Source organism: Pistacia vera, unplaced genomic scaffold (genome assembly GCF_008641045.1).
Source record: "Pistacia vera cultivar Batoury unplaced genomic scaffold, PisVer_v2 Contig78, whole genome shotgun sequence".
NCBI classification, from domain to species: domain Eukaryota; kingdom Viridiplantae; phylum Streptophyta; class Magnoliopsida; order Sapindales; family Anacardiaceae; genus Pistacia; species Pistacia vera.
In genome coordinates this window covers 2,938,240-2,952,857 of record NW_022196645.1, presented here as the reverse complement: position 1 = coordinate 2,952,857, position 14,618 = coordinate 2,938,240, and the positions used below count along the sequence as shown (strand labels likewise).

Here is a 14,618-nt window from a genome sequence, read left to right as displayed (position 1 = left end):
AAACTATAAATAGTAAAGAGAACGAATAAATACACGTGATTTATCCTGATTCACTCAATTAACAAGCTACGTTTAGCAAAGTCAATATTATTGCAATACTGCCTCACCTCTCTCGTTTATAATGAATGCAATTTGCCTTATGATTTGCTATCACACTCATATAAGAAAAGTATATGTTTATCTACTAAGTTTAAAAAACTAAAACTTAATATTACAATGATTTATATTCCTAAGCCTAAACCCAATAATGAATTAATAACTTAAAGAAATCTTTTAGCGGGACCATCGAATGCGTCTACCCTGCTAGGAGGTAAATCAGGTGATGGGGAAGATGCATCAGCAACTGGAGAGACCAAAAGTCATTGGAAAACGAGCAAAAACCTACCTGGAAACCAAACAGTCACTGGTGGAATATGAAGAATTTCGCGACAAATCTCAGTGGAATGATATGGACCAGTGGCAAGGGAGCACAAGGGAAGGACGACTAGCACTTGGGAAGTCAAAGGGTCGCCGAAAAGTGGAGAAATCTTGCTGAAAGATGAAGAGTCGCAGTGGTGGAAGGTGAAACATCGCTGACGATGGAAGACAAGGCATCACGGTAGGGAGGGAAGGTGAGGAGGGCTCGGCCAGCTTGGGGGAAGGTGAAGCATCGCTAGCCGACAGCCAAAATGGGGTTGGGGTTTGGTGTTGGCGGCTGGCTCCCGGTTGCCCATTACGGTGATGGCTAGACCTCGATCAACGACCACGGTTCTTCACGGCAGCTTTTGACTAGTTGGATTGAGCCCGAACAATTGGACAATTGGTTAAGTTTCTCTTATTCAAATTATATTTGTTTTCGTTTCAATTTGTTTATGATATTTTATTATAATTATGATGCATGACGTGTTGAATTGATCATGTCCATAGAGAATGTTTGTTGATATACAACTTTTTGCACAATTGAATGTCAGTTTGAGATTATTGAATGTTGATTATGGCTTTAAATTGCTTCAAGGCTGATTGCAATCAAATTGTATTAGCGTTTAATATCATTTCTACTAGAAATGCATTCGTTATGTAATTCGTTGATTGGATGATACAAAGTTGATAGGTTGTACTTGTTGGCTTTGTACCGACTAGTGGTATTTAATTGTCAGAGCTTTCGATTAATCGATAATAATCTTTAACTAATCAATCTGTAACTAAGACGATAAAGAGACAAGATAGATTATACCTAGATTGCCAGAAAATCATTTTATGAGATTTGCCTAGCCTTATGGGTTTAGGAAGTCTAAAAGCAAGGTGAGGAATTGTGAGAGTTAGCCTTAGGTTGAACCGAATCCGCAAGGGTAGTGCCTTTATTATTAAATTTTAGTTAGCCTTTTTTAATTACTTATTATTAGTTAATTTACTTAGTTTTTTATTAATCAATTTGTCAATTTCCCTTTGCTTAACTCAAATATACACTAGGTTGTTAGTCTTGCTCCTTGTGGATTCAACCATGTTTATTGCTAACTACAACACTTAGATTTAATTTTGTGACCGTGACGACCGACTCGACAAAATTTGGGCCATCATTGTTGAAGTGGTCGACAACTCCAACACATGATTTAACATAATTTAGATACAACCGCAACCATTGTACTTAATAACAACGTACATAAGTTTCATGTTTTTTGCACTGAGTTTTGGATAAATTGGGGTAAATCTTTGGATTAAGCTATAAATCCGAGATCCCTCATTTCTTCGGTACTAGGAATAGGTTCATATAATAGCAGCTGTCCAGAGATTAGTTATAATTACTAATGGTGTTTTAGTTTTAATTTAAAATAATACTTCTCATCTGAAAAATCAGATCCTAAATTATGTGTCACAATATGTGATACTACTATATCATTTAACACATCGTTAATTTATTTATATGCCAAGACCACGCAATAACACATCATTTGGGTTTATTTATAGAGTTAACGAACTTTTTCCCATTCAAACAATAGTATAATGACACTTTTCTATCAACAGACTTTTAAAATACTACTTTATTACTTAAATTTATATTTCAACGGCGAACAAGGTCAATGGGAGTAGGGTTTGATAGGTTTTAATAAGTGATGATCGAGAAAGAAAATGGTGAAGTGTGAGATCGTAACGATACTGAAATAAAAAACGAAATATAAATTTGGATAATAGTATTTTAAAAATATGCAAACGAAAAAGTGTCATTGAACTATTATTTATTTAGGTGAGAAAAAGTCGTTTACGCTTATTTATATTTCAAGGCCACGTAATAACGTATCATTTCGTATATATAGATAGATACAAAGGGAAATTCTCAGCATGATCAAGTCTTGCCGACATGAAATTAGTCTAGATTCTAAATCAAAAGAGTTTCCTCACACTTGTCAAAAACTTGCTTTCCTAACATTTAAGTCCACCAGAATTGTCATCATTTAAGACAATATAATGGGAAATTGCAAGGAAAAGGGGTAACCATTACATCAAGAAAGGTATATATATATATATATATGATAAAACAAATGTTGTCCACTGTGGTAGGAATAGCAGTCCAGTTTTGGCAGTAATGTATGAGACCTAAGAGGTTGGGGGTAATATTTAATTATGAGTTCACATAGAGGTACCATCTCAGTTGCAGAAAGGAAGTGAGGGGTCTGATAGATGACGGTTTACCGAATTTATTAGACACAACTAATAGTCAAGCAAGCCATAGGGGGTCCGCTTGAACGCCTGAACACTTTTGACTGATACCTAAACACATTCCAACTCTAGGATGGAAATGTAGAGTGTGGCATGAGAGGTTGGAAGGTCCACATTTGAAACGACGGACTTGTTTGACATCCAACTTTTGAAATAATCACAATTCTAAGCTTCTAACCCCAAGGGGTTGATCTATAAAAGAAGTTTGTTCCCTTTCTTAAGTTCCTGGATTCAAACTTGAAACCATCTATCACAATAATATTATACTTACTTAGTCCTTTGTGCTTGTAGAGTATTAAAGTGCGCACAAACTGATCCGAACGTTTCGATTACCAAAACAAAAACAACAAAAAATAATCACAATTCTGCAACCTCCCTTGGATATATGCAACAGTCATGATTCAAGTTACAAGCAATTTCCTTCAGGCTTCAACCACCACATAGTGTAATCTTCTCATTACAATACTAAGCTCTTGATACAAGTTTAAACTCACTAACATACTTCAAAATGTTGCTACAGTAAACATGTTTTTTCAAAAACATGCATAAACATGAATGAATTCTAATGCACCATATTTGCATTGATGCATCTTTTATAATCGCAGTACATTTGTAGGTCAAACAATAAAACCCCAACACTCCAAATAGATGTGTACACACACTGGTAGCACCATCTGATCCAGACGAGTCTTCGTTGCAGACATACTGAATACATCCAAAGACTGAATCCCATCGTTCAAACTTGAGTCTCAATAAATAGGGTTCCTTGCATAGCCTAAAAGAAAATTAGATCACGGAGCAGGCCTCTTTAATTTTGATTACAATCTTGAAATAAATTAAATCTGAAAAAGGAGCTCCATCCCTATATCCTCTTCTTTCCCTCAATTCTAAAACTTGCAAGTTTCATTTACAACACCGTGGAATTCTGAAGACCAGTTGAGCTACTAGCCACATAACGTGAACTAATGCTTGCAGTTCTTAAAAGCCTACGGAATTCTGAAAGGCTTATTCTCCCATCTTTGTCGATATCTGCCTCCTCAAGAAGTGGATCAATTGAACCTTTTAAACCCGTATGCTGAAACAACCAAAAAAAACAAAAAAAAAGACTTAAAAGTCATGAGCTTAACGATATTTTCAGACAGGACAAGACAATTGTAAAGAGGGTGACCGTTTATTGACAATAAATTTAACTCACCATTCTAAGTTCCTCGGGTGTTATAAACCCATTTCTATCCAAGTCAAATTTCTCAAAAGCAGCCTGTGATCGTTGATGCCACTTCTCAGAGTTGTGTTCCTCCAGCTGATGCACATGTAGTGCAGCTGCAACAAATTCAGTGAAATCCACAAGCCCATCTGTGTTGCAGTCAATCTGCATCAAAAACATCAGCAATCCTGTCAAAATATAGTATAGAAAGAAAAAAGTATTCACCTAATGGAAGTAGACTGATTTGTAGAATGCACTTTATCAGAGCTGAATAGAAAAGAGAGCTTGTAAGCAAAGAAGACTTTAATAGCGAGAACTGAAAAAAATTTTAAAAATTCTACAAAATAAAGAATACAGCGCTTCCACTAAAATGAAACAGAGAAACAGATAGTTCAATATCAACCCTCCACTGCACAAGAGGAAAAGGTGGGACAGGTGCTCACCGCTTGAAGAATCTCTAATACACGTGATTCCTTCAACTTCCAGGGAAGATCTTTCGCAAGGGCCTGCACTGAAACCATCCTTGTCAGCGGAAAAGAAAAAGAAAAAGACTGCATGCATGAGAACAAATGTTCTCTGTGAAATGAATATACTAAGGAGATTGTCAGTAACAGTGACAGGAAGGGTTGACCTGTCTCATCTCTTCAAGACTAATAGAACCATTTTTGTCTACATCAATTGCATCAAATTGATCCCGGAGATCAGATAGCTCCTCTTCACCCAGTGTGCTTGCCAATGCCTGCAAGGCAATCAATTAATCAAAAAGAAATTATCAACAACAACATTACTTTCCTATGGCTGTAAAGGATGCTCCAATTTAAAAATAAAATAACTTACTCTTAGAGCAAATTGTTTCAAACGACTGTACTTCACAAATTGCCGCATGTTATTCAAAACAGATATATCAATAGGAATCTCAGATGCATCACCTCCTTCTCTAACCCACGGATGTGCTGCCAATCAAATAAAACACTACTTGAGAATTTGATAAAACAAAATAGAAGGCCACAGGAAATTTTCTTGTATGCCCTATAACAGTAATTTTGACACTCAATGTTTCAGTTTGTAATACGCCATCTTTTTTGTTTTTGTTTTTTGTTTTTTGTTTTTTCCATAAGCAGCTTGTAATGCATTATAATATCATTTTTTTCTTTCCAAGCAACGGTTATACACATACATAGGGCCTGAGCAGCTGTTAGTCTTGCCCGAGGATCCTTCACCAGTAACTTCTTTACAAAATCTTTGGCACTATTGCTTATAGTTGGCCATGGTTTGCGACGAAAATCAGGCTTGTTCCTTAAAACCTGTGGATATAAGACATTCAGTACACTAGACTGCAAAATAACAACGGAAATAAAATGTCGATACATCTAAGATATATAGTGATCAAATCAAGTGAAATTTTTATTTTAAAAAAAAAATACGAAAATACATTTCTTGCCAAGTTACATCACACAGGAAAAGGAGATATTAACAAAATTTAACACACACATATATATGTAATGAAATGCAGGGCCAAAATGGTGTCCAGTTTCTTTCTGTTAAGGTGGCAAAAACAGTAACAGAATATCCTGAAAGAAGACACAAAGAGGTTCTGCAATAAGATCAACTGTTAATATCCAAGGCAAATCCATATGTGAGTAATAGTGAATGATACTGCTCTACCAAAAAGTAAACACAAAATTCACCACACACTACACAGACTAATGTCAAGGAAGATAGAGAAAACAGAATCAGTAAACAGAATTGAGAATTGTGCTACACCTCCTTAAATATACCATCCTCGGTCTTGTCCCAAAAAGGTCGCCTCCCACAGAGCAAAATGTATGTAATCACACCAATACTCCAGACATCTGATTCAGGTCCTGACTTCCGTCTCAGTACTTCTGGAGCAACATAGTAGGCACTGCCAACTATATCTTGAAACTTCTTCCCTGCAATTTATAGGAACCTTCAGGATTACATGCGATTCAGACCCAATAAAAACAGTTATTAACATCAACAGCCAGTAAGCATCAGTTGCCACTGACTTTTGGAACACACAGTAGAATAAAAAAATATTCAATTCTCTCATGAGGAAGTATGAAATGATTGAATTCCACTCACCTGGTTTTATGAAGTCTGACAAACCAAAATCTGTAGCCTTCAAAGGTGAGTCCTCTTTGGTAGACTTAAAAAGAAAATTCTACAAATAACAAAACATTATAAAGGAATTAATGTCAAGGAACATGACCCCAGATATATAACCTCATATTTTATCCATGCTAGAGTACTTGAATATACCTCAGGTTTCATGTCGCGATGTACTAAACCATGTAAATGACACTCAGCTGCAACTTTGAGCATCTGACGGACAATTACTGCTGCATCTTTCTCTGAATAACGGCTGTCCTTCCTGATTGCAGAAAACCAAGTAAACAACTGCAGTAAAAAGCAGTCCTAGTAGCAGTGACAGCCAAAACTTTTACTTTTTTCAAGGATCTAAGAATACTTACTTGGCCAATATCCTATCCAATAATTCACCGCCCTCACATAACCTAATCAAAGGCAATTCACTTAGTACAGCAAAATGGAAACATGATAATTGTTTATCAGAAGGGAAAAAGCGATGTATATAGCAAACTAAATAAGAAATGCTGCGGAAAAATATAAAGATCAGACAAGAAATAAAAAAGGAAACATAGTGAAATGCACAGCACAACAAATTAACAGTCAAACAGTTGGAAAAGGGAAGAAGTTCAGGAATAATGCAAATGCTTAAATAGCACACATGAACCCTGGAATAGTCAGGGAAATAAAAAAGCTCACATATAAAACTTACTCCATTACAATATATACATAAGAATCATCCTCAAATGCATTATGGAACTGAACTACATTCTCATGGCCCGCGAGGGCCTGCAAAATCTTGACCTCTCTCTTAACATCCTCAACAGAAATAGGAAGAACCATCTGCCACCAAAGCCAATGATTTGATTTGTAAAAATTTGCAGAACGTTTAAAAAGATTTATATAGCAATAAATGAATAAATGAGCACTAATCAAAATAATGTTTATTCCATCATATTTAATTATAACTCTACCCACTCAAACCTTAGATGTTTATTTCTATATATGATCCACAACTCTGAAATGTAATAAAAACATATCACCAAACCAGAAAAAAAATCAACAACTCTCAACTAACAGGCCTTATAGGTATAGGGAAAAGAGGTTGAAGAAAAACTAAGGCGGGCCATTGAGTATAATAATACCGTCTAATATACACTTATTACAGATCGAAAATATTTCTCTCATGTTGCCAGGGTATGCTCTCTCCACAACAGTTATCTACCTAAAATATAATGAATACATTTTAATTTTTATTATATCTTTTGGATAGAAGGAAGCAGAAATTTGAGCGAATGAGACACTTAACAGGTGAGATAGCAATTTCTTCCCTCTCTTACTGATGTCTTCCAGCCAGAAAAAGGGCAACTTAACAATTAAGTTTGTCAAATATTGCAGCACAACATCAAAATCAACACAAAATTATGTCCAAACTTGAAAATTCTTGACAACTGTTAGTTCTGTAATATAATAATTGCATATCTTCACTGATACATGCAGACAAATTTTCATACTAATTCTAGCAACAATCAACCCAACAAGTCTCTTTAACTGCAGTGAGCACAAACTTACAATCCATCAAATCAAGTTCAAATCAAGTTACAGAGGTCAACGGGTAACAACTGTAAAGCATCTTCCCATGACCGAAGGTTTCTTAATATGATCTAATTTTTGACAAAATTAACAACAATAATTTATATCCGCAAAAGGAAATCAATAGTAGTGCTAACAAACACGATTTTATGGGTTGATATTCAAGCAAAGACATGTCGATAAAAATTAAAAAGATATATTAACAAAATACAGAAACTAATGAAGTGGAGAATCTACAATAAAAAGCAAAAGAAAGCTAAGGATCTCAAAATGGAATCAACATTATCGAAAGATCCAATGCCTAATAAGAACCTTCAGCACCCAATCAAAACCCGAAAAGAAAAAATTCCAATTTTCCATTGAATCAACATCATTAACACAAAGAATATAGAATACAGAGAGAAAATCCAATCAACAAAGATTATTTTTGACCACAAAAGCAACAAAATTTAATTACATTGACCCACCCTCAAAGTAAAACCCAGTTCATAAAACAAGACAAGCATACCTTATTCTTCTCTATTTTCTTGACGGCGACACGATCTCCAGTGGTCTTATCGGTGGCAACATACGTGTATCCAAACTGTCCGTGTCCCAATAATTTTCCGATGGAGTACTTTTTATCAAAATCTTTAGCATACCCGAAATCCGTACGCTTCCCACACGGGATCACCCCAGTTTGTCTCTTGGTATTGGCCTTGTCTTTCTTATGCTTCAGCTGCTGAGTATTCTTAACCGGTGGTGGTTGTTGTTTTTGTGCTGTTTCATTCCTTCCTTTTCCATGACGTATTCCTCCTTCATTATTTGTTGTTTTTGTGTTATCTTTCCGATGATGGTTGACGTTGTTGTTGCTGTTGGAGCCACTCACTTTGGTTGCCGAAAGACAGAGGCCCATCTTTTATATTCCTTGCAGTCAGAGAGATTGTAAGTTATTCTGAGAGATGCAATCCATGAGAAAAATTCAATAAATAGAAATGATCTATGAAGGAAGGAATGGAAATAATTGAAAATGAAGAGAGGAAAGAAGGGAGCAGATGAGAGGAAGAAGGGAAGAAAGAGAGAAGAGAGTGCCTCCTGGTGGTGGTCAAAAGAGACTTTTGAATGACATTTAAACTGAAAGGGAAATCAATCAAATAATAGACCACCTTCCCATTTTCTTTATTTTTAATTTTTAATTTCAAGTTTTGATCTTAAACGAACAAGAAAAATTTATATGGGTTTTGTTATAGTTTGATGATATCTGTTATTAATACCCAGTCTATGACTAATTATACTCATGACAAGCGTCGTCTCCTTCCTTTCTTATAGTAAATATATTACAGAGTACCTTTATTTTAATTTTTCATACCTTATTCTCTATCCTATTCTCAAAATATCTAGACTTGTTTGGTTCAAAATTTTAGGTTTTTGAGAAATTTTTTTTGCAAAAAGTTAAAAAAAAGTTGAATTGAGCGGGGATTACGATGTAAGATTTACAAATTATAAAATACCCTCTATGTTTATTTTTTTACAAAACACCCCCTATAATAAAACATTAAAAGTTAACAAAAACACCTCCAACCCACCCTCAAATACGGACAGCCGACCACCACCGCCGGAGGGTGGCCGGAGTCACTGTAACAAAAACATTAAAAATATTTAGGGGTATTTAATTAAATTAACAAATTTAGGGGGTTTAAAAAAAGTTGAATAAAGTTGAATAATATTATGAGTTTTTGGGTATTTTACTGTTTAATTTTTTTGGGTATACTAAAAGTAGTATTCCCAAAATCCAACCAAGCGAAGCCCTAATTTTTTGAAAAATACTATTCTATCTTTTTAATTACTTTTAGACCCTTTGAGTTCAATAATTTAATTAAGCACTCATAAAAGAAAATTTAAAAATTAACAAAAATACTCCTATACCCCATAGTTGTTAGATTCTGATAACCACCATCGGTGGTTACCAGAATCTATCACAACGACGTAAAAATGATCGAAACTAGTCGTTAATTCACTGATCTGAGAAAGGCCAAATCTAGTTGTCGTTGATGGTCAACGAGGGCGAAATCTTGACCATCGTTGATCGACAGCTTTTCCGTTTATGTAAGTTAAAACTACCGAAGTGATTTGATAAAGATTCTTGGATGTATTATACAAGAGATTTTAAGTTCAAGTTTTTTATCAGTTATTAATTGGAATAGTCAATAAAACTTTTATGAGTAATGCTACAATCACCGAAAGTTGTATACCGAATTTATGCACTAAATGACGTGACGAAATCCTGACCGTCGATTAATATTAATTCATAATTAATTAATGGTCAGGATTACGTCATGTCATTCTGTGCATAAATTCGATATATAACTTTCAATGACTGTATTATTTCCCAACTCTTATATAGTCGATAATTTCAAGGTTCGAGAAATTAGTTGAGATATTGAACATCTTTGATCATAACAACAAAAAAATTAATATGGGTTCTGTTATAGTTTGATGATATCTGTTATTAATATCCAGTCTATGACTAATTATACTCATGACAAGCTTTGTCTCCTTCCTTTCTTATAGTAAATATATTACAGAGTATGTTTGTTTTATTTTTTCGTACTTTATTCTTTATCCTTTTCTCAAAATACCTAACTCTTTGGACAATAATATTTTTTTTTTAATTACTTTTAGACCCCTTAAATTTAATAATTTAATAAAACACTCCTAGAAAAATAGTTTAAAAATTAACAAAAATACCCCTATACCCTATAGTTGTTAGATTCTGATAACCACAGTCGATTGTTACCGAAATCCATCACAACAACTTAGAAACAATCAGAACTGACCGATAATTCATCGATCTGACTGTCATTGATCGACAACTTTTCCATTTATGTAAGTTAAAACTACCAAAGTGATTTGATAAAGATTCTTGAATGTATTATTCAAGAGATCTTAAGTTCAAGTTTTTTATCGGTTATTAATTAAGATAGTCAATAAAACAAAACTCTTATACAGTCGATAGTTTTAGGGCTCGATAAATTAGTTAAGATACGTGTAAATTGGTCTGAACATCTTTAATCATTAAAAAAAGAGGGGGAGGGGGTTCAGATAAATATAATCAGTGATTCTTTAATTATGTCATATGATCAAACAAATTTATCTAAATTTATAATTTTTTTTTAACAAAATATATATATATACCAGTTTACGCGTATCTTGACTCTTCCAACGGTGATTAACTATCGACAGTGTTAATAAAGTACCAAAAAATGGGTCTATTTCATGACCTCACCCATTCACTTCCATACTTAATATATGATTATTTTAGTTATATCTCCAATCCAACCCGACTCCAAGTTTACAAGATATTGAATTTAATACTATGGTTGCCCTCTTGTTATGATGACAAAACTCAATCAAAATATTTATTGTCTATGTGTTGAATCAACACTGGTTCATGTGTCCCTATTTCCAACATTATGCCTGACTTTTCAACTATATACTATATTATATTATATTATTTTATATAAACCTGGATAATTTCTAATTTTGAAATACAGCAGTTGACCATGGAAGCATCCTTCACCCACCACCAATCCACCATTGTAAAACCAAGGGTTTTTCAATAACGTCTAATTTCTAGGGTTTGCTTGGAAGTTTTTTTTCTATCCATTGATTTTGAGAGGTTTTCAATTAAACTGGTTTTGAGATGTTCTAAAACTATTACTTACCAAATTTTTTATGCACTGATTTTTACTGGCTCAAAAATCTCTCAAAACTATTATAGTGTATTTTTGAGGAGTTTATAAAACACCCTAAATCGGGATATTTTGGTTGGTTTTAAAATTTTATTTCACAAATACCCTATCTACTACAAAACTATCTCAATTATATCAAACAAAATTTAATCATGTTATGTGTGTCTCCAACCATATTAAATATAAAATTAATTTAAGCAATCATAACAAAAAAAAATTTATTAAATTCTCATTTCTAGATGCTTTCTTGGAGAAGTGGAGCTACGATTTTTCAATCATTCCAAATGCTGCAAAGAATGGTGAAGAAGGATAATGAGACTTTATCACATTTGAAGTTATAAAATATTAATAAGTAGGAAACAAATAAAGAATCATTACCTTGTAATTGAAAAAAACAAAACTCTCAAGTACTGGTTGAAGTTAGATATTTTTATGGGTATATATGTAAATTTATCATTTTAAAAAACTGTTAGAATTGTTGGAAAATAAACCCTTAAGCACAGGTTGGGTGTTTTAAAAATCATTAATAAAAAACCCTCAAAACTACTACGGTGGTTTACCCTCAAAACCGTTACGGTGGTTTACCCTCATAACCGCTAGATCCGCTACCATGAAACTCCGAAGCGGACCTTATTAGAGTTTATAATATGATAGGTTATTGAATATTTATCTAATTGTCCCTCTATCATGTTGTTGTTATGATTCGTACAAACGAGAAGTACACAAGCCTTTTGGGAGAGTTTATGCGAAATCGCAAAACATGATATTGAACCAATGTGTAATAATTAGGGATGTTCAAAACTAGTTAACTAGTCCAAACCCCCCTTTTTTCAAACCGAACCAGATTTCTGATTCAGGAAAATTTATGAACCATAACCAAACCAATTTATCCCCAAAATCGATTAAAAACCAAACCAAAAAACCTGTTAACAAAATTGGTCAATTGGTTTTGAACCAGTTTTGCCCAAAAAAATAATTGAAAAATCTAGAGTTCGTTTGTTTTATTATTTTGGATAGGATTTTGGGAATAATATTGGGTAGTTGAATAGGGAAGTATTACGAAATAAAATTTATAAAAAAAAAAAAAACCCTAAGTTTGCTAATTTAACTAAACACCATAATATGTAAAAATTTTGTAAAATAACAAAAACACCCCCACCCACCCACAGTGCCAGATTTCAGCCACCATCGCCGAAATCTGGTCGAAAAATGGCATTACGATGCAAACCGTTCGGATCTGGCAGGTAGGGCGTCGATATGGTCTTTTTCGGCTAGATCCACCACGGATCTAGCCGAAAAAGGCAAAATCTACGGCCAGATCTAGCCGTCGACGGTCGGAAAAGTCCAGATCTGGCTATCGCAAAGATATGACCGTCATTTTTTGTTAACGAAGACCATTTATCGGTGAATTACCAGCCATTTCCGGTCGTTTGTAGGCCATTGTGACAGATTCTAGCTACTACCGACGGTGTTTGTCGGAATCTGGCAAGTATGGGTGGGTGGAGGTGTTTTTGTTAATTTTTAAACTTTTTTTTGGGTATTTATGAAATTAATAAACTTAAGGGGTCTAAAAGTAATTAAAAAAATATACCAATATTTCTCAAATAACAAAACAAACAATATTTTAGGAATATGGGTAGAAATAATGTGCGAAACGGAGCCTGTTTTTACCTACCTACCTTCATTAATTAATAATTATATCATATGCCTTAAGCTTCGTGCCTTTTGGCCCTTTTCATGTCAACCACAACCAAAATCTCTTTTCTTTCTCTTCACTTTAATTCATCCTTTTTCTTTTCCTTTTTCATCAAATTTCAACCATTTTTGCTTGCTAAAAACTACGAAAAAGTTGGGGTTATCCACTAAGGCCACGCACTACCATATCATTTTCACTTTTCTCAACCCCACCCCCTACAATAAAGTCTCACTCACACGTTTATCATTTTGTTAAACTTCCCTGACCAAATCAATACGTTTACACCATTAAAACTTCATTTTGTGCATACCAGTGAACATAAACAGATTCTTTCATTAATTCTCTATACAAACCAACTCAGACTCTCACCAAACTCCAAGCCAACAGAGAAAATTAAACAAATATTACTAACATGACTATGACTGTGAGTGAAGATTGACTTTTGATGAAGCTGAAGAAGGATTCAGATGAGGCAGTGGCGTGGCAGAGTGGGATCGGCGGATTCAAGTGAACGAAGTTAGGTTTTAGTTTCTATCCTTATAAAAAAAATGAGAAGTGGTCGGTGTGTGAAGTGTGGCATACTGAAGAACGAAGAACAGAGAAATAGGATTGAGTATTTAGGTTTTTAATTGAAAACTGGTTTATAAAACCGGTCCCCATTAACCGGTTTTAAAATTCTGCTGAACCGGTAACCGAATTAGAAAACTGGTTCAAGCATTTTCTTAATAGAAACTGAATTGGTTTCCGAACCACTGGATAACCCAAAAACCGAATCGATTTCTCTGAATAACCAGAAAACCGAACCGAAACCAGTCTGGTTTTTCAGTTTAGTTCGGTTTTCGAATTTTTCTGAACACCCCTAGCAATAATGACAATAATGCAAGTAAATAAATAAAAAAAAGTTGACAATAACTGTTTTTAAAGTGGTTCGGATGCAAGGTGCAAATCTTACGTCAATTATTATCTATGTTTACAAAAGATATTCACTCTCAAGAGAGACAATTGCTCTTTAGCTATTCAGATAATGAAATTGTTGGCTTCTTGATTTGTGATAGGGGATCCCTATTTATAATGTTGGCTCATGAAGCAACCTCTTATCGCATGACACGTGGTTTGACAAACCACCCTTATTGGAGACTTACTAGTAAAGTAGTTATCTCACAAGGTGTCACGCAACCTAGATGACAGCTTAATCCTATTGAAACAACCTTTAACAGTCTTACAAGTGAAGTAACTCCTTCTATGTGTAATACATAACCTGGGCAGATGTATAGTCATAGGACACATGGCAAGAGTACATGCTTCAGTGTGCTTAGTCACACCTTATGATTTTACCATATAACACATGTATTTCAACACAAAATACTTAATTATTGGGGATTTTTGTTATCTAAGTAAAGCTAAGGGAGATTATTGTTATTAATCCCAAAACCAATCTAAACTTTGGGATAATTATTTAATTCAAGGTTTATTTAACCCAAAGGTATGAAAGATCAAAGATTAGCCTTAACCTCCCTCTGCAGTTACAGTATTATCCAATAACTCTTCATTGGCCTTAATTAATAAATCTCTTTCATATGGTTTATTTCAT

At 34.2% G+C, this 14,618-nt stretch overlaps 1 protein-coding gene across 1 annotated transcript; it reads right to left on the bottom strand.

Moving 5' to 3' along the window:
- Positions 1–3,110: 3,110 nt before the first annotated feature.
- LOC116116585 (calcium-dependent protein kinase 28-like) lies at positions 3,111–8,554 on the bottom strand. Its single transcript, XM_031402646.1, has 12 exons — positions 8,109–8,554; positions 6,720–6,850; positions 6,394–6,435; positions 6,182–6,293; positions 6,005–6,083; positions 5,663–5,832; positions 5,076–5,202; positions 4,736–4,851; positions 4,530–4,637; positions 4,342–4,404; positions 3,890–4,063; positions 3,111–3,769 (listed from the first exon to the last, which is right to left on the bottom strand). The coding sequence occupies exons 1-12, from the start codon at positions 8,493–8,495 to the stop codon at positions 3,602–3,604; spliced, it is 1,677 nt and encodes a 558-aa protein (XP_031258506.1). The 5' UTR covers positions 8,496–8,554; the 3' UTR covers positions 3,111–3,601.
- Between the last annotated feature and the right edge of the window lie 6,064 nt (positions 8,555–14,618).

Excerpts from the sequence above, each read along its gene's own strand:
- LOC116116585 (XM_031402646.1), bottom strand. The coding sequence starts at position 8,495 with ATGGGCCTCTGTCTTTCGGCAACCAAAGTGAGTGGCTCCAACAGCAAC. Across the intron at positions 5,203-5,662 it reads AGGATGGTATATTTAAGGAG|GTTTTAAGGAACAAGCCTGA; the intron begins GTGTAGCACAAT and ends TTATATCCACAG. Across the intron at positions 4,638-4,735 it reads TGAAACAATTTGCTCTAAGA|GCATTGGCAAGCACACTGGG; the intron begins GTAAGTTATTTT and ends ATTGCCTTGCAG.